This window comes from Oryx dammah, unplaced genomic scaffold, assembly GCF_014754425.2.
Source record: "Oryx dammah isolate SB20612 unplaced genomic scaffold, SCBI_Odam_1.1 HiC_scaffold_21, whole genome shotgun sequence".
In the NCBI taxonomy this organism is placed as follows: domain Eukaryota; kingdom Metazoa; phylum Chordata; class Mammalia; order Artiodactyla; family Bovidae; genus Oryx; species Oryx dammah.
This window is the reverse complement of record NW_024070205.1, coordinates 53,160,595-53,180,842: the sequence shown is the minus strand read 5'-3', so window position 1 is coordinate 53,180,842 and position 20,248 is coordinate 53,160,595. Positions and strand designations below refer to the sequence as shown.

The window sequence follows — 20,248 nt, the reverse complement described above, 5'->3', positions numbered from 1 at the left end:
AAGCTGGTTTTATTTTGTTTGAGAAATGTTTCATGAAAACAACTTACAAACTTCCAGATTGGACAAGAATAGATAATTACAGTATAGCAGTATACTCTGGGCCAAGTAATAGTGCTGTTTAACACAGAAATAAGTTTATTGTGGTGTATTTACTGTGACTGAGTTAATAAAGGACCCAGAATTCAACATGCTTCTCATACCTTCACTAATACCTTGCTTCTTGAATTGAGTGTAAATTCAGAATGAAATAACTTCAGTATCTTTTTATGTGGAAGAGATGGAGGTAGAATGAAAGATCATTTTGCTACTTAGCTGCTACTGGCAAAAGGTTCCCTTAACATGGTTGGAACTAATTAATACTTAGTAAATTTTGAATGCTCTCTTTTTGTTATTTCCATTGATAATTAACATTGGCAATATTTTATTACTTTCTTCATTTTCAATATTCTATAATGTTTGTTGGGAGCCAGAGGAGTCCTGTTTCTTATTTAAAGTATTCTTTGGTGTAGCTCACTTTCCTCATATTAGCTACTGATGCTTTTCTATAAAAAGGTGACCAGTTAGAAACTTTAGATTCTAATTCTTAGGCCAGATTTTATCCAGGTCTAATTCATAGGTCTTAATTCTTGATATTCACGTTCAGTGAACGTGAATAGGTTGTCTCCTATAGCCTCATAGTTTTAATTGCATATCTCATAATGTTAAGATTATGAATATTTAAGACACCTCTCTAAGTTTCATAACTTCAAGAGACAATTCAACCAGTTATTGTTAATGGGAGCTGAATAGTTTGCAGCAAAGTCCATATGGCCTGCAAAGCCAAAGATATTTTAGTACCAGCCTTTACAGAAGTTGTCTATCTCTTGTTCTAGTTGATCAAGATCATGTGATGGAAATGATATTTACTGTCTAAACAAATGAGGTTAAATTCAGTTGAGTCTTGCTATTTTTTTTTGGAAACCACTTGTTTTCTCTTTTAATTCTAGTACTAACTGAGGTGGTAGCAGTGGAGGATGTTTTCAGTTTTGAAGCTTATGTGTATCCCCTTGGGCATTTGCTCCTTAACTGAGACCTTTACCTTACCTGCAATGGAAACGTGTTCCATTTTTCCTTAATATTACCCATTTCCTCACAGGATCTTTTCCTAATTTATTTTTCTCCTACAAGTCTGAACTGGAAAAACAACTCCCAAAAAACAAGTAATTTTTGTTTTGATTATCACTGTGATTTATTCTGCCATCTTTATAGCTTATATTTTGCCTAAGTCAACACTGTATACTTAGATTACTACTTTTTATTTTTATGTCACTGGTACTTTTTAGCTTATTTAGGCCAAGTCTAAACTGCTAACTTAACATAGTTTGCAATATTTGGGTTGTTTTATCATTGTTCTTTTTTGAACTTTCTCATCCTTAAACTTTCATATTCTGTCTTCAGAACATAAGGATATGGCATTAAGTTTCACATCTGTAAGTGAAGGTATTCTGTGAAATACTTTTCTTTCAGTTTAGCATATAATCTTGATTTGGTATATGATTTCTATAGTAGTTTATTCTTGGTTTCCCCAGCATCTTGCTCCTGGGTTCATTTCACAAATTAGTTTTTACAAGTTACTCAAGTGAATCTGGGTAATAGCAACATTCATTTAAATTAGATTGCCTGATATATACCAGAATTTTGGACCTTTAACAGTTGGGGGGAAATTTTTTTTTAAATTATTCTCTGAAAGAACAATCAAATTTGTTTGTAAAATTAAATGGTAGAATGAAGATAGAAGATTAAATGTATGTTTACCTCTTAACTTCTCCCCATACTCTGCTCATTGGAATAAATGATGTAATTTTTAAAAGGAAGAAAAGATAAAGCCCCATGAAAAGGAGGTCAAGAGAGTAGACAGTAGCAGCAGGATTTTGGAAGTTGGAAAGTAGATCAACAAATGATAACTGACTTAGAAAAACTGAGGAAGTTAATTCCTAACCTGGCAGTGGGGGAAGCTGGGAGTCAATGTAGTATGCACAGCTGAACCTCTAAGAAATTCTGGAGTTGAAAGCACTTCTGAAAATGGGGCTAAAACAGAAAGGTTGGTTGAGAATCTGTATTTAGGAATGACTTAAACCTATAGGTCCCCTCTCCAACTCCAAACAAGCTAGATCATTGCCCTTCTACCCAGTGAAAATCTAAGGCTTATTCATGGGAGAGGTTTAAAATGGAGTCTCTTGACAAGGAAACCGTACTAACAACAAAGGCATTTAAAGGTCTGTCTAAAGAATTCAGACTGGTTGGGAGTTTGCCACCATGAGTTCTGGGAAGGATCAGCAAACTTTTCTGTAGAGGGCCAAATAATAAATATTTTTGACTTTGTGGACCGTGTGGTCTGTGTCATGTCATGGTCTGTTTCTCAACTGAGAAACGGCCATGAGTCTACATGTGGTAAATGAATGGGTGTGCTCATGTTCTAATAAAAGCCTTATTTACAGAAATAGGCACAGGTTAGTTAGGGCCATAGTTGCAGACTCTGACCACTATATTGATGTTCCATTCATCTTTTCTCAGAATCAAGTATAAATTCTTGGCTTATTCCTATATAGATTTCTCAAATCTTCTATCTGACATACAGAAGTCAAACTTTTTATAGTAAGTTTTTGATCAGTATCAGGAGTTCACACAAACTGAAAAACACATGGAGCAGAGGCCAACTAACCATTCCAGGAGATATAATAATGAAAAAAGACATGAATAATTTCTTCATCGTTACTAACAACCCCAGTAAACCTTTTGTGCTTATTGAAATACAGTGGTCTCCAAAAGTCAGTGCTTTCACGGTATAAATGATTGTCAAAATGATTGTCATGAAGCTAGATTTCCCTGAAAGAACTTAAAATCTGTAGATTTTGTATTGCTGGTTTGTTTTTAATGATGTTTTCGGTTGGGGGGTGGGAACTGGTGATGATCACTTTCTTTATTCTTTTTTTGAGGGGTAGCTTTCTTTTGATGCAGTTTCACATTTACACAAAAATTGCAAAAAATATGAAAAGGAATTCCCATATTTCTTTTATCCAGATCAGCAATTATTTACCTTTTGTCTCATTTGCTTTTATTCTCTCTCTGCTTATGTGTTTCATTTTTCTGAACTGTTTGAAGAAAAGTTGGAGATACTGTGACCATTATTCTGAAATATTTCAGTGTATTCCCTAAAAACTAGGACATTTTCTTACTTAACCACAGTACAGAGATAACAAGCTCAGGGAATTTAACATTGATCCAATACACTGATCAGCTGTCCATATTCAAGTTTCATTTCTTATCCCAATAATAGTTTTCCTAGCTATTCTTATTTCTGAGTCCAGAATCCAATCTAGGATCACACATGTATTTGTTAATTCTCTTTAATGTGGAATAATTCCCTACACTTTGTGTTTCTTAGGCTTCAAGTTTTTGAAGTTATTTTGAGGAATAAATATCCTTCAGTTTGAGTCTATCTAATGTTTCCAGAATGTTGTATTTTTGTTTCTTTTAAAATTGGTTTTAGTGTAAAGACATTCTTAAAAATAACTCTTGCTTAGAAGCATTTCCTCCTTTCATCTTGCTGGTCCTTAAGTAAATACATGCAGTCATTGAACCTTTAAAATGAAAAAAGAATTAATCTATTTTCATTGAATTTTTTAGGTCCCTGTTCTTGCACCCCTAAACTCCACCTTTACCACCAGTTTGGCTAACCTAGGAGATCTGATCAGCTTTTTATGTGCTGTATTTTTAAATATAAGCAAGGAGCAGAGAATCACCAGGCTAATAAGAAACACAAAGTAAAACAAATGGAGAACAAAAGACCTTTGAGAAAGCAATACAAAGATATAAAACTTGAACAAACTGTGACTAATAGTCTAAGAGAAATATTAATAAGAAAAATACAGACAAACACATGCCATATAAAGAATTATTCACAAATATGGAAGAAAAAAGAAATGAGAGGAAAATTAAGGAAATCTCAAGTGGAGCAAAGAGAAGGACATGGCAAGCCACTCCAGTATTCTTGCCTGGAAATTCCATGGACAGAGGAACCTAGTGGGCTACAGTTCACGGGGTCACAAAGAGTCAGCCATGGCTGAGCACATCAGCAAGCGGAACAAAAAGAAACAAAATGAGAACATACAAGGTTCAATATTCTAATGGGAGCTTTGTTTGCTAAGGGCAACTCTGGTAGCTCAGCTGGTAAAGAATCTGCCTGCAGTGCAGGAGACCCCGGTTTGATTTCTGTGTCGGGAAGACCTGCTGGAGAAGGAATAGGCTACCCACTCCAGTATTCTTGGGCTTCCCTGGTGGCTCAGCTGGTAAAGAATCCTCCTGCAATGTGGGAGACCTGGGTTCAATCCCTGGGATGGGAAGATCCCATGAAGAAGGGAACAGCTACTCACTCCAGTATTCTGGCCTAAAGAATTCCATGGACTTAATAGTCCATGGAGTCGCAGAGTTGGACACAACTGAGCGACTTTCACTCACTTGCACTACTTTGTTTGCTAAACAGTAGATGAAATAAGATAGAAATTCTCTCATCTATAATAGTTGAAAGCCTTAAATGATGTTCATCGTATCTCATTTATTACTATGCCAATTTAAACATAAGCATGATAGAGTAAACTGTATGTGCTGGGAATGTGATAGTTGCTCACATGTGGTTTCTTACCATTCTTTCTTACAACTTCAGCAGTGGCATATTACTTGAAAAGTGTATAAATAGCCATTAAAGAGTTTAGTGACCTGCCTAAGACCTGTCGTCTTTACACTGGATACCAGACTCAAACCATTACATTCTTGTTGCTAAAGTAATTTTCAGAAAGTGATTAAACCTATTCAGAAAATGAAATATTTTAAAATGCTGTACTTTTCTTAACATGTGCCTCTACAGCCATTTCAGCTGCTGATGACTCTGGATGCAAGAAGCAGTTTGGCTCTAACATGCTGTCTTTTTCTTCACCTTGTCCTTTGCTTGTAGCTTTTGGACACAGGAAAGAAAATGTTTTTAATTTTATTGAAAACATGGATTGGATGAGTCCACTTAATTAAAATAACCTCTATGTAGTAAGACTTAAAAACACTAAATTTCCGAATAGAACACTTGGGCAAAGGGAAAGAGATACACCTTGCTTTCACACTGTATTTAGAAGGCTGAATATGGTAGATAAGAATATTTCACATTTTGGTTTACAGGTGTCATTTAGTGTTAGTAATCTCTATGCGATATTTTGATATGAAATTAATTCTGAAGAATCAGGGTTATGGAAGAGGATTCACTACATGATAAATTTATTTTAAAAAGCTAGAATAAATGCATGGTACATAATAAACTGTTAGTTGCTCAGTCATGTCTGACCCTTTGTGACCCCATGGACTGTAGCCTGCCAGGCTCCTCTGTCCATGGGATACTCCAGGCAAGAATACTGGAGTGGTTTGTCATTTCCTTCTCCAGGGAATCTTGCCAGCCCAGGGATCGAACCCCAGTCTCCCACATTTCAGGCAAATTCTTTACTGACTGAGCGACCAGGGAAGCTGGTACATGGTACATGATAACACTATATACATTTTGATTTCCTGGCCAACTCCTCACTGCAGCACTCCTCCCTTAGTTATGTACACCCTCCTCCTGCTCAGACTAATCTTCTCATTGAAATTCTGCTTATTTCTCATTGCCAAGTTCTTCATTAGGCCTACTCAATCCTCAAATCCTATCCCTGTCTGCTTCCTTTTTCACACAATGCTTTGCTTGTACATTGAACTTACTCAGTTTGAACTAGTCTTTGCTGTATATGGGTCTTTCACTAAGTCATCTTGCACAGGTTAAGATGTATGTCTTATTCATGCTTGAGTCATTGTAACAGTCATTTCTAGTCTAGGTCAAACATACTGTAAATTTTCTTCTGTCTACCAGTATTTATGTACATAAACTTACTAGGTCCATTTATCCTCTCAGTAAAAATTCTGTTAACAATGACCATTGTATTCAAAACAAAATCTAGCCTCTAAAAATCATATTCTTGTATTGACTTTAACCTTGTGGCTTATCCCTAAACAGTTTTATTTAGATGTGTCAGTATTAGGCAGTTTATGTTATTTGACCATCTTTATCACTCATTTAACGAACGTTGATTAGGGTGTCTGCTATGTTCCAGATACTGCTAGGCTGTGGGGGTCTGACAGTGGAAACTAGGTATGGCCTCTTCTCTCATTGAGCTTACTCTTGTTATGGGAAGAAGAAATTAACAGAAAAAGGCAGTACTTCAACCTTGTAATGTGTATTTTGAAGAAAAAGGATTTGATGAAGGTGTTAACATACTTCAACTGAGAGAGGGTTCAGAAAAGACTGCTTCCTCTGAGAAAGTGTTACTGAGACCTCAAGTGTGAATAAGAAATTTGGGGCTGGAGAAGGTAGCGCAGATAATGCAGGGAGAACATGACAGAAAAGAGATCATAACGTGCAAAACCCTGAGCAACAGAGAGAGAGGGTCTGCTTTAGGTCAGACAGCTGAGGGTTACTTTGCACCTGTAGGTGGAATGTACCAGCACTGAGGATGACATCAAATAATACGGGAGTGTTGCAGTACTTTTCTTACTTACAGCACACATGCAGTGCTACTATGGATCGGTTAATACCCTATCACTAGCAGATTCTTTGTAGTAGAATGTGACAGGCTAGTAATATGAAGGACTACTGCTAAAGTATATAAGTGTATATTTTGCAATTAACCATTTTGTATTTATATATAAATATTAGGTTATTTTTTTAGCCCCAGAACAGTAAAGATGCTTAATAAATATAAATATGAAACATGTATAGTATTATAACAAGCCCAAAGCCAGGTGTTACGGGTGGTAATGTTACCATTGGTCAGTATATCAGTTAAGTCACCCTGTAGATCTCTGTAGAATTGCAAAACAAGCAGTTACCTTACTCCCTGTTTACCTATTTTTTTTAAAAAAATAAAGTGCTAATGAGAGCTCATTATTTTAGGTGATTGATGAGATTTATCGTGTGTTGAGATATGTCAATTCTACCAGAGCCCCTCAGCGAGCTCATGAAGTACTTCAAGAGTTAAGGGATATTTCCTCCATGGCAATGGAATACTTTGATGAAAAGATTGTTCCAATTCTAAAGAGGAAATTGCCAGGATCAGATGTATCTGGAAGACTCATGGGCTCTCCTCCAGGTATCTTTCGTTTATAATACTTTCAGTTTATAATCATGTTCATACATAGGTTTGTAACTTGCCTTTTTTTCTTCCCACTTAACTGTGTATCTTGAACTTTTCTGGGTCTGTAACTCTGTATCTGCAGCATCATTTTTAAAGACAGATTAGATTACAGACCATATCTTACGTAGTTCATCCACTGCTGTTATGCACATTTGTCTCCAGGTTTTTCAGTATTTGAACCACACTGAAGAACAATCTTACGGCTGAATCTTTATACATATCCACAATTTTTAACTGGGCATAAATTTGTTACAGCAATTTTTAGTAAAACATTTGTTCATTCAGATTAGTTAGCTCCCTGGAGTACTCAGTAGAGTGAATGAGTGTCTGTAATTTAATAATAAAGCTTATGGCATCTCAGTATTAATATATCTATTACTTATTGAGTACTATTATGTGGACAGCGCACTATACTGTGTCCTAGGAAGACTAAAAAGAATTTTAATACATGATATCTGCTCTCAAGAATCTTATTATTTTATAGGGTAAGACATAATCATGACTCAAATTATTGCAGGCAAGAGAATAGTTTAAAGGAGTGTCCATTTACATGCCAAATGAGTAGAGAGAAAATCTTAAGGAAGATAAAATCATTGTTGGCTGGTCTGATTGAGACTTCACAAGAGGTGAGAACTGATCTGAGCCTTGTTAGTTGGCTAAAGGTAAGCTGAGAAAGAACAATGTATCAGTCAAGGAAAATATTCTGGTTATTTAGATGTATGAGGAGAAAATTAGCAAGATGGGTTTTAGGGTGCAGATGGATCCATATGGTTCTTTTAGAAGAGCTTCAGAGATAGGGTTTAAAAAAGCAGGTTATTGGTTTAAAATAGCGATTTTTATGCATTGTTATTCCTAAAACAGAATAGTTCCAAAGCCTTCCTACATCATGTCAGAAGTTCTTCCTGATCATCGAGTGTGATGTAACCCTTTTTGGTGATATCCCAATTATTTGGCTAATGTTGAGACCAAACATTCAACCAAGTGCAGAGAGGACTTATGAACCTAATAGGTCTGTACTTCTGACTCAGATATTTATGTTTCCTTGTGTGTAATAAGATAGAAAGCAATTCTACTCTAAATTTACATTTATATTTTCTTAACTAGATTCTAAAAAAGTTTTATAATATTTTTAAATCCAAGTTAACACCCCTGGACACTCTTTGCTTTTGCTGGCAGTCCACATATTGCCACATGAACATGAGAATCAGAATTCAGACTCATTTATAGTTAAGACAAAGTATTTGATTAATTCATTAGACCAAGTAGATTGCAAAGAAGAAATCTGCAGAGGTGATATTACTAAGGACATTCCATTTTTTAAGAAGTCTCATTAATGAAGTATTACTGGTGGTGAGCCGTTGAAGTGATTGACCATTTTAAACCATTTCTCCATAGTTCCAGGACCTTCTGCAGCCTTGACTACAATGCAACTCTTCTCCAAGCAAAACCCTTCAAGACAAGAGGTTACCAAACTCCAGCAGCAGGTTAAGACAAATGGTGCTGGGGTGACTGTTCTCAGGCGTGAAATTTCTGAGCTTCGCACCAAAGTGCAAGAACAGCAGAAACAACTTCAAGACCAGGACCAGAAACTGCTAGAGCAGACCCAGATCATAGGTGAACAGAACGCACGGTTGGCAGAGCTGGAGCGCAAATTGCGAGAAGTAATGGAAAGTGCAGTGGGAAACTCCTCAGGGTCTGGGCAGAACGAAGAGTCTCCTCGGAAACGAAAAAAGGCCGCAGAAGCCATAGACTCTCTTAGGAAATCTAAACGTCTCCGGAATAGAAAGTAACTCGGAATGTGCTTCTAGCGCCAGAGGAAGACCTGGCTTTGTAGCTTGACCAGTTCTGCGTATCTGGACACTGCGCGACACGGTGTCCCTCAGCTCTAGGCTTTCAGAACACAACTTAAACTTGAACTCTCATGGTTGGGACTTTTTTTTTTCCTGCTTCTCCTCGTTGAACTGATGCACAGAATCTTTTTACTTTGCAATAGATTTGTACTAACCAGACCTATTCTATCATGTTTTGAGAAGTTAACCTTTTTTGTGTGCAGATAATGTTTAAAGCAAATTTGTTTCTGCATATATGCACATTACATAAGGATCTTAAACCAGTCTTGACAGACTAGAAACTAAGTTTAATACAGAAAATGTCCTGTTCACTTGAAAGAGAAGACCTACTTTTTAAATGGACAGTATCTTGTTTTTAAAAAAAAAAAGTTGACTTTTTGTTATAAGTGACCTTTGTCTGGAATGTCTGAAAAGTAGTAAATGCTTTTTGGTATTGAAGTAATGGGTAACTAAAACGGACTTCCATAGTATTGACTGTAGAAGGGGCCTCTACAGTATTGACTATATATTTTTATAAACTACTGGCAAGGGACTTATCCAGTTGTTATATACATGTTTTCATTTCTCTTTTGGGGCCATGACCTACATTTGCATGGATGCATGCATGCGTTGCCTAGTCAACTCACTTAAAAAAGCTCTTGCACTGGTATTGATCTTGAACCTCTATACTTCTCCAATTTTTAGAGCAGTGTCTTAGTTCCTTTAAGCGCTTAACATCTTCCACCACAACAGCTTGCTTTGATGGGTGAGGGGGAGTGGTATTTGTATGTCCATTTGTCCTCCGGTTTTACAGGATAAGAGAGTCTTAAAGCCCGCTGCTTTAGCTGTTCTCTGTAGGGTTCAGGTACACTGGCTAAGACAGAGCCCCAAACTCTTTAAGTTGATATCAGACCTCTGGTAACTATGACTATTCCTGACTCACCACGGTGTGTGCTCATTGATCCATTGCAGCCGTGACCAGTGGTGTGAGTAGGGAACCCAACTTATGGGATGCAGTTGCTTTGCCATTGAAAAACAGTTCACTGAAGAAAATTGTACTATGAGAAAGCATTTTGATTGTTTCATTTCTGGGGGGTGACCTGAGGGAAGCTTTCTAATATTAATTTCAGGCTTTCCTTATCCTTCAAGTTTCACCAAAAGCTTTAATTTCGTTTGCACTCCTGTTTTGAGCTTGTAACTGGAAAAGCATGTCTTGCACTGTCAGCCTTCTAAGTGGTCACTTTAACACCTGTACAGTGGTAATTTTCCCCAGTTGTGTATTTTTTGAAACAGTCAACTATTACTGTCTAGTTTTATTTTAATGTACTAAATTATGTAGTCATTATTTGACTGTTAAGTTAACAACTGTTGCCTTGGGCTTCAGTTATTTAAGGTAAACTTAGGTGTAATATAGAATACTATCCCTTTCCAGGTGGGAGTTTGGCACCTGTATAAAACCTAAGGTTTTGGTAAGGACCTTAGTTGAAAAGCACAAGGTCACTACCTTTTTTTAATCCGTCCAACATGATACGGTTATGCATCCTTGAGGTTAACCTCACCAAATGAAACTTCTTAATCCATTTTTAGTATTGTCCTTACATAATAGTGTCCTTAGATTTTGATCAATTCTTTGTCTAACATTAAAACTCCATTTACAATGTAGTTATGTTTTCAATGAAAAACCATAAAATAACATCCAAGTGTTTTCATGGTTTGTTGGGAAGGTAATTTTAAAATAAACAATTTCCAAAAAACATTTGTCAGCCAAGATCATCCGTAAAAGTCCCTGTCTGGAACTCATTTTCTCAGCAGGTCTCATTTGTTTAGTCATAGGATTTAGCCATATTATCACAACTTTGGAGGAGGCCTACTGGAATACTTACTCATGGCCTTTAATGGTCTGCTTTCCTGGTAATATGAAGATGTTTTTAAGTAACAAAGTACATGTTTACAGGTTTATAAAGTATGATCTTTATGCATCAAAGGGATATAACCTCAGATGATCTTTTTTAATAATGTTAATGAATTATTTAAAGTTTCCTGGGTTTCTTTTTAAACTCCAGCTAGATAACCCTAAATGTATCTACGGTCTTAATTAACATGAATATTTGGCTTCCATAATAAACATTCACACTATTAAAAGATAGATTTTCTGTTTCAAAATCCAAATTTCTACCATATACACTTGTAATCATCTGCCCATAAATTTAACGAGTTGCACTTGTTAATGGGTGAATGTGGCATAACAGTAGGAAATAAAGCACTACAGTTGTTTTAAATCATAACGAGCTAAAATATGTTAGGATATTGCCTTGGCCAGTTTGGTAGCTGTTATACTTGGATTTGGGTAGTGTAATAGTATTTAAGTGTCAGCAAATCACAAAGTACTTCCATCACCTAAAACTGACATATGTTACAGGAAAATTGTAAGTTAGCAACCCGAGAGAGAATTATCCTGCTCTGGATTGTAGGTCAGTAATTTAAATACTGTATGTTAATATGTTAAATGTTAGGACATTTCATAAAGTATTCCCATCATCTTCCTTGGCTAGTCTTTCAGAGGATACTTAAAGTTGTCCCACTTACAAATTGATGACAACACTACAGACATAGATAAAATGTGGAAGGGCGGATGAAAAATGGAAAGGACTGCCGCCCCCTCACCCCCCACAGGAGTCTCTGCTTGTTTCCAACATGGACTTGACTTGGTTTTCACGTATTCTGAACTATGTATTATTTCAGAACATGAGGATATAGAATGTGTTGTTTTTCAAGCTCCTCTTTTGATGTACAGAGCCTGGAAATAAGGGCAAACACAGATGTAATCTGAGTAATCATACTGTTTTAAAAACTTGGGGTGCCATCAGGTCTAAAGCCACTGGTTTTGGAAGCAACTTTTTTTTTTTTTTTTTTTTGTAAAAAATATGTTTTCGGAGTACTGAACTTTACAGGGGCTTGCCTTAATCTCTATTTAGTAGTTTCAAGATATATGCGCTATTATTCTACTTGTTAAAATAGTCTATGTAGCCCCTAAGGTGGGTAAGACAGAGTATAAGTAATGCCTAAATAAATAAGCTAAAAGGTGTCACTACAGCTGGATTTTTGAGAGAAAATGGACATATGAACATAGGCTATGTGTAATAAAAATAATGGCACCTTAAGATTGCACTATTTTATGCATTATTTTATATGCCATTTCATAGCCTGCACTTTAATCTCCAAAGAAACGATGTGTGATGTCCCAGTTGTTCCTTATTAATAACTGTTTCCTGAGACAGGGCACTTAATTCTATTTTACTATACCGAAGTAGTTTCTTGGAGGTAGATTCCTCTTTTGAGTTCTCTATTTCCTTAGCCATAATATTTTCTAGGATCTAGGAACTCCCTATCTTGTCTTATTTCCAACAGTATATAATTTTAATTTAAAATCTCATACTTGGTGATCAGCACATTCTTAATATACTGCTCTAGCAATGAGTACCCATTTGTGAACACTTATCAAACCTTCTTCAGAATAATCATATGTTGTAAGTAAGATTTGAAACCAGGAACAAAGGCATTCTGCCTTGTATGATGCAGTCTCTTGAAAAATGGCTGTTCCTAATGTCAAATCCAATATATGCAGTGATTCGGCTTGGGATCTGAATTTCTTCACTAGTCCTCAGAAGGTTAATAAGTAAGAACTACTTCAAAAAGCTCTGTAGCCTGCCATCTTGAATTATTTTCAAGAAATACTATATAATCTACAAAATGAAATTAGCAATTAGTTGACTGCTGCCTACCATGAGTTTATTTTTAATAGCAATATATTTATATTTGTGATAAATATAATAGGCTTAAGTAATGGCCTTTTCCAGCTTCCTAAGAATCTTTGTTAAATTTCTGAAATTCAAACGTCAAAAATTGAAATTTTTCCTGTTGTGTCTGAAGAGAACCATGAGATTTAGAAGCATATTGGTAATCCATTAGGTCCATTGCCAAAGTAGATACTGGTCCGTATTCAAAGCTATACCTAAGGTTAGACGCGTTTAAAATTCCTTTATGTTGTGCCATGTCTGTTTACTTCTGGTCATGAGCAACAATAAATTACAGTAGTTTATCTCTGGAGTTTTAATTGTTATAACCTAATTTAATTACTGGAAAGTGAAAAACACCTCCCGGTCACACAACAGGGTACGTAAATAAATGTGTTGTTACCAGTGCTACTTGTTTTCTTTGTATTTCATACACAGAAGATTACGGAGCCATCTTAATAGCTACCACCTCTTAAAAGCAGTTTATTTTGTTATTTCAATCCTCACAGCCGCTTTATAAGTGCTTCCCTAGTAGCTCAGCTGGTAAAAGAATCCAACCTGCAATGCAGGAGACCCCAGTTCGATTCCCGGGTAGGGAACATCCATTCCCTGGAGAAGGAATAGGCTACCCACTCCAGTATTCTTGGGCTTCCCTGGTGGTTCAGATGGTAAAGAATCTGCCTGCAATGTGGGAGATCTGGATTCGATCCCTGGGTTGGGAAGATATCCTGGAGAAGGGCATGGCAACCCACTCCAGTGTTCTTGGCTGGAGAATTCCCAGGGACAGAGGAGCCTGGTGGGCTATAGTCCACAGGGTCACAAAGAGTCGAACACAACTGAGCGACTAAGCACAACACAGCAGCTGCTTTATAAAGCAGGTTTTACTGTCTAAAAGGAAGTTAAACTCAGGTTAAGCAGCATAGCCACAATGTCACCTAAGTGTGATTTGAACCCTGCCTCCAAAGCTTATGTATTCCTGCTACACTCTGCTGCTGCTGCTAAGTCATTTAAGTCGTGTCCGACTCTGTGCAACCCCAGAGACAGCAGCCCACCAGGCTCCCCCATCCCTGGTATTCTCCAGGCAAGAACACTGGAGTGGGTTGCCATTTCCTTCTCCAGTGCATGAAAGTGAAAAGTGAAAGTGAAGTCGCTCAGTCGTGTCGGACTCCTAGCAACCCCATGGACTGCAGCCTACCAGGCTCCTCATTCCATGGGATTTGCCAGGCAAGGGTACTGGAGTGGGTTGCCATTGCCTTCTCCACTGCTACACTCTACTACATTCTAAAATGTCTGGGCGCTGTGGGACTCTAGATTACATTAATTCTTCAAATTCAATAAATATATAGATTTCATACATCAATCAGAAGCAGTCTATGCCAGAATCACTAATGTTAAGAGTAATATACAAAGCTTAAAATCATGGAAAGACTAGGCTTTAAGGAGGCAACTTTTGTCTTGAAGTTTTTTGGCAATGCATTTACATTAGGCATATGGGTAAAAAATATTTTTAAGGCTTCTGTGTGTGTGTGTGTGCTTAGTTGCTCAGTCGTGTCCAACTTCTGAGAACCCGTAATAAATAGGCAGTCCTGGCAATAGATGTGGTCAGAGGCCACTAACGCAGTCACTTTATTACAAAGTTGGCTGTTGATTAAAAGAAGTGATACCAATTCTCTTGCCCTGCTGAGGAAGAAGACTATTTCTCTTCAAAATTCCTTCCAGCTCCAAAACTAAATATTCAAAATTTCAATGAAATAAAACCATACAAATCAATTTCACCTCTGTTTCACAAAGATGTAACTGATAAGGAATTACTAGAAACAAAATGACTGGAAACACTTTGAGACACACTTTACCTACTTTGTTCATAACTTAGATGTTCAGAAAAGAGATCGCAGATGAAAGATGAGGATGACAGCAGTGTTACCAGTTAACCCAACACCATCACTGCATTCTAGTCATCAAGCTATCATAGAAACCTAGAAAAATAAAGACAACTTGTGTATCTCCCTGTCTTGGGAGGGTGGATCAGGATGGAATTCTTTGTGGCCCTCAGGTGGCTCAGTTGTGTAAAAAGCACATTTTGGGAAACCAAGAACTTCACCAGTATTGTTGCTTTAAAAATAAAAGGATGTCTCTATGACCTTTCTCATGTTAATTCCTGAAACAACACTTAGAGGATCCATTAAAGGTGATTCTTTCATCCAGAAAATATTTTAACTTGCTTGTGTTGCTATGGTATTGGTGAGTCATTTCCTGAAAACAAAATTATAGGAAATTGTAAGGAGAAAAAACAATGTGGATGTTTGAGCACAAAGTCCAAATTACGACTGGAAAGGGAGTACAAATCAAGGATGAACTTCCCCCAGATTCAGTCAATTTTGTTCATTGAAAAATATTCAACCAAAGAGCTTTCAATTTCCTCAACTCTTACGTTTCCTTCGATGCTTTTTCCCTGGGTTCTTTGCATTGAACAAAAGTCAGTTTCTACTTGGAATCTGAAGCAGCAGTGTAAAGAGTAATACTGGCTCCGGGGATGACCTAAGGTGTGTCTCTCTGTCTTAAGACACAGGGAAAACTTCTGCTAAAACTTCAAGGCTGAACAGAAGATGGAGTGAGGGAAGAAGGGAAGGGGACCTAAAATGCTTTCTTCCTTTGAAGGACTGCAGCAAGCTTTCAAGAAAGTGCCTTAGCTCTCTAGATATCCAGTTGCTATAACCCTAGGTGCTGCCACAGCAGTGGCCTTTCATTCCCAAAGCAAATGCATTTTATGCCTCCCTTGTGCTGTGCTGCTCAGTGTCTGACTCTTTGTAGCCCGCCAGGCTCCTCTGTCAATGGGGATTCTCCAGGCAAGAATACTGGAGTGGGTTGCCACGCCCTCCTCCAGGGGATCTTCCCAATCCAGGTCTCCCGCATTGCAGGTGGATTCTTTACTGTCTGAGTCACTAGTGAAGCCCAAGAACATTGGAATAGGTAGCCTATCCCTTCTCCAGGGCATCTTCCCCACCCAGGAACTGAACCAGGGTGTCCTGCATTGCAGGTGGACCTCTTACCAGCTGAGCTACCAGTGAAGCCCATGTCTTATAAGAGGATAATAAAGGAATGACTGTCAAGGGGTTAAAAGTGCTCAGTGCATAATAAGCACGTAATTAATAATAAATAGTGGTTTATACAGGGCAATAGATATGACTAAGGAAATAGAAGTATAGAATATACATTGCATTGGCTACATGAATTTCCTTTAAGTCCTACTTTAAGCATATATATATTTTTTTAACCACAGAAAACAATTTGCTATTACAGACTTTCTAGCCTCCTGGAGAAGTTTATTTTTAATATTTTAAAACTTTTTCTTTTGATATTTTTAATATTTCACAGGTCTTTTTTGCACTGCCCCACAGTGCCGTCACTTTGCCAACAAAGATCCACATAGTCAAAGCTATGGATTTTCCAGTAGCCATGTACTGATGTGAGAGTTGTACCATAAAGAAGACTGAGTGCCAGAGAATTGATGCTTTTGAACTGTGCTGGAGAAGACTCTTGGGAGTCTCTTGGACAGACAGAAAGGAGATCAAACCAGTCAATCCTAAAAGAAACTAATCCTGAATATTCATTGGAAGGACTTAGGCTGAAGCTTCAATACTTTGGCCACCTGATGCGAAGAGCTGATTCATTGGAAAAAAAAAAACTCTGATGTTGGGAAAGACTGAGAGCAGCAGAAGGGGTTGACAGAGGATGAGATGGTTGGATGGCATCATAGACTCGATGGACATGAATCTGAGCAAACTCCAGGAAACAGTGAAGGACAGGGAAGCCTGGCGTCCTGCAGTCCCTGAAGTCGCAATGAGTCAGACACAGCTGAATGACTGAACAACAGTACTTCCTTGAGAGCCATGGGACAGAAACCAGTCTGGCAGCCCTCATCCTTCTCCACCTTGGGCTGATGGACCTGAAAAGGAAGGAGGACCTTGAACTGCACCTGGTAGAATAAAGAGAGGAGCCTCTTCAGAACTTCCTTCACCTTAAGACACAACTTAGAGTCAAGCATACATGCTGTGGAACCAGAATTAGTGAGCTCCTATTCCCAGCTAGACCTGTTACGAATTATGTAATACCAGCTTGGGTGGTTAATACCTCTGAAGCTCAGTTTCATCATCTGTGAAATACTTTCTGCCTCAGAGAGTCAGTACAAAAATCCAAAGGACTCTGGGAAGAGTGGGGTTGGAGTAGGAGGAACCAAGAATCTGCCTCCCCACCTAGAGAAAAATTACACTGGCCAAACCTGTCTGATGTAATTACTTCGGAACCCTGGAGATCTATTGATTTGAGCAATAGACAGGGTCCTATGCTGGGCAAAAAGGAGCCCTGTCCCCCCCTGTATTCTCGATCTGTGCTCTGATCACTGATTGCTGCTTCTAGTCACAGGAGTGCAGATAAAGATGGTGGGAAGCCATTGGGGTACCTCCCTCCATTGTTGCAAGCCTCTCCCCAACCAGCTGAAGCGCCTTCTGAAGCATAAGCGAAAGTGTTAGTCACTCAGTCTTGTCCGACTCTCTGCGACCCCATAGACTGTAGCCCGCCAGGCTCCTCTGTCCATGGAATTCTCCAGGCAAGAATACTGGTGTGAATGGGTAACTATTTCCTTTTCCAGGGCATCTTCCTGACCCAGGAATCAAACCCAGTCTCCCGCATTGCAGGCAGATTCTTTACTATCTGAGTCACCAGGGAAGCCCTGAGATTTAAAAAGCCAGCACTCCTTTCCCCAACACTCCTTCATCTTTCTCTCTGTTACTGACGAAAAGCCACACTTTAAAGACTAAGACATTTAACAACCTTGATATGTACAGAGAAAATTAGAAAGTGACGATGTATGCCGAGGGAAAGGCTCAAATAAACAATTGAAAGGACGTTAAGTTTACACCTCAGCCAGAGCCTCAGCACACAGAGAGCCTACCACAGTCAAACATATAAAAACAATTGATTCCCAGAGTCACCACATTATTAGATTCAAATGTCTAGTTTTTAGCAATGACAGAAGCCCACAAGGCATACAAAGAAACAGGATATAAGTATACTTATAAGTGTAAGCTTATACTTACAGCCCATTGAAGAGGAAAATATAAATCAACAGAACTGTCCCTTAAAAAGGCCTAATGGCAGATATACTAGACAGACATTTTAAAATAACTTTTTTAGAGAGGCTCAAGGAGATTTACCTGGTGGTGCAGTGGATAAGAATCTGCCTGCCTAATGCGGGGGACATGGGTTCAATCCCTGGTCTGGGAAGGTTCCACATGCTACGGAGCAACAAAGCTCCACACCTACTGAGCTCATGGGCTGCGACTACTGAAGCTGTCATGCCTAGGGCTTGTGCTCCACAACAAGAGAAGCTGTCACAATGAGAAGTCCACACAAAGCAACGAAGACCCAGTGCAGCCGAAAATACGTAAATAATTATTTTTAATATAAATAAACTTTAAAATTTAAAAGAAAAAAGAACTAGCCTATCACAGACTTCACAAACAAACTTATGGTTACCAAAAGGGAAAGGTGGGGGAATAAACTGAGAGTTTGAGATTGGGGTATAGCCAATTAACAATAGTTTTAGGTGAATAGCAAAGGGACTCAGCCATACATACATATATCCATTCATATCCAAGATAAAATGTTTTTAGAGTTAAAAAAATAAGAATAAATTAAAAGATTTGGGATTAATATGTACACACTACCATATATAACAAAATCAACAAGGACCTACTGTATAGACTGAAACTCTACTATAATATTCTATAATACTATAATTACAATACTATACTATATTTATACTATACTATATACTATAATACTATACTATAATTATAATACTATAATTCTATAATACTATAACATTCTACAATAATCTATATGGGAAAAGAATCTGAAAAAGAATGGATATATGTATGGATATACATATACATAGATAACTGAATCACTTTGCTGGACACCTGAAACTAACATAACACTGTAAAACTAAACCCCAATATAAAATAAAAATCCAAAAAAATTATCAGTCTAAACGCTAGTACTGGGGACTTCCCTGGTGGTCCAGTGATTAACAATCCGCCTTGCAATGCCAGGGACTCCGGTTCGATCGCTGGTCAGGGAACTAAGATCCCACATACCTCGGGGCAATTAAGCCCGAGCTCCGCAGCTACTGAGCCCTCACACTCCAGAGCCCACGTGCCACAACTAGAGAATCTTTGCACCACAACAAAAGATCCCACAAGACACACTGAAGACTGCGCATGCCACAACTGAGACCTGACGCAGCCAAATAAATAAATAGTTTTTAAAAAGTCAGCCCACAGAATACGAATAAATACTTGCAAAGCATATATCTGATAAGGAATTAATATCCAGAACATACGTGAATTCCCCAAATTCCTACTTTTTACTTTAATTCATTCGATTGTGGTCAGAAAACTTACTTAGCATGTTGCAATCCTTACAAACATTTTGAGGCTTTCTTTATGGCCTAAAATGTGGTATATCTTAAAGGATGTTTCTTGTGCACTTGAGAAGAATGTGTATTCTATTGTTTTTTCATGGAGTGTTCTATGGATTTTGAGGTTTAAAGTTTTTTGAGGTTTAAAGTGGGTTTGAAGTTTTTAGTTCTTCTATTACCTTGTGGAACATCTGTGTAGTTGTTCTATCCATTATTGGAAGTGGGGTATTGTCATCTCGATCATCTATTATTTTCTATTTGTCCCTTCAATTTTATCAGTTTCGCTTCATGTATTTTGGGGCTCTGTTCTTAGATGGATATCCTAATGGATTAACCTTTCAATCCTTATAAAATGTCCCATTTTTGAAAAAGTCCCTTTGTCGCAAAGAGTCGGACACAACTGAGCGACTGAACTGAACTGAACTGAACAATTTTTTTAAGCCTATTGTGTCCAGCTTTCTTATGATTGCTGTGTGCACACATATCTTTTTTCATTCTTTTATTTTCATTATTTGTATCTCTAAATCTGAAGTGTGTCTCCTGTGGTCACCATGTAATTGGATCTTTTTTTAAAAAGAATCTAATCTGTCCATCTCTACCTTTTGATTGGGTTGTTTAATCCATTCACATTTATTATGATTATTATTGGTATGCTTGGATTTATGTTTGCTTTTTAATTTTTGTTTTCTGTATGTTTCATCTCTTTTTTCACACTATTCCTCTTTTATTGCTTTCTTTTGCATTAAATGAATATTTTCTTATGTAAAATTTTAATTCCATTAAGTTTTTCACTGTGTGTTTTTGTTATGTTCCTTGTAGATGCACTAGAACTTAACATATACATATTAACTAATTAGAATATTTTAAATTTATTCTAATTTAATTCCAGTAAGATGTAGA

General features: G+C 37.5%; 1 protein-coding gene across 1 annotated transcript in view; it reads left to right on the top strand.

Moving 5' to 3' along the window:
* Positions 1 to 13,275, top strand: part of FBXO28 (F-box protein 28) — a 29,034-nt gene extending 15,759 nt beyond the window's left edge. The window contains exons 4-5 of the mRNA XM_040263696.1: positions 7,004 to 7,199; positions 8,640 to 13,275. Coding sequence (XP_040119630.1) covers positions 7,004 to 7,199; positions 8,640 to 9,034 — 591 coding nt within the window. The 3' untranslated portion in view covers positions 9,035 to 13,275. The remainder of the gene's footprint in view (positions 1 to 7,003; positions 7,200 to 8,639) is intronic.
* Positions 13,276 to 20,248: the final 6,973 nt, after the last annotated feature.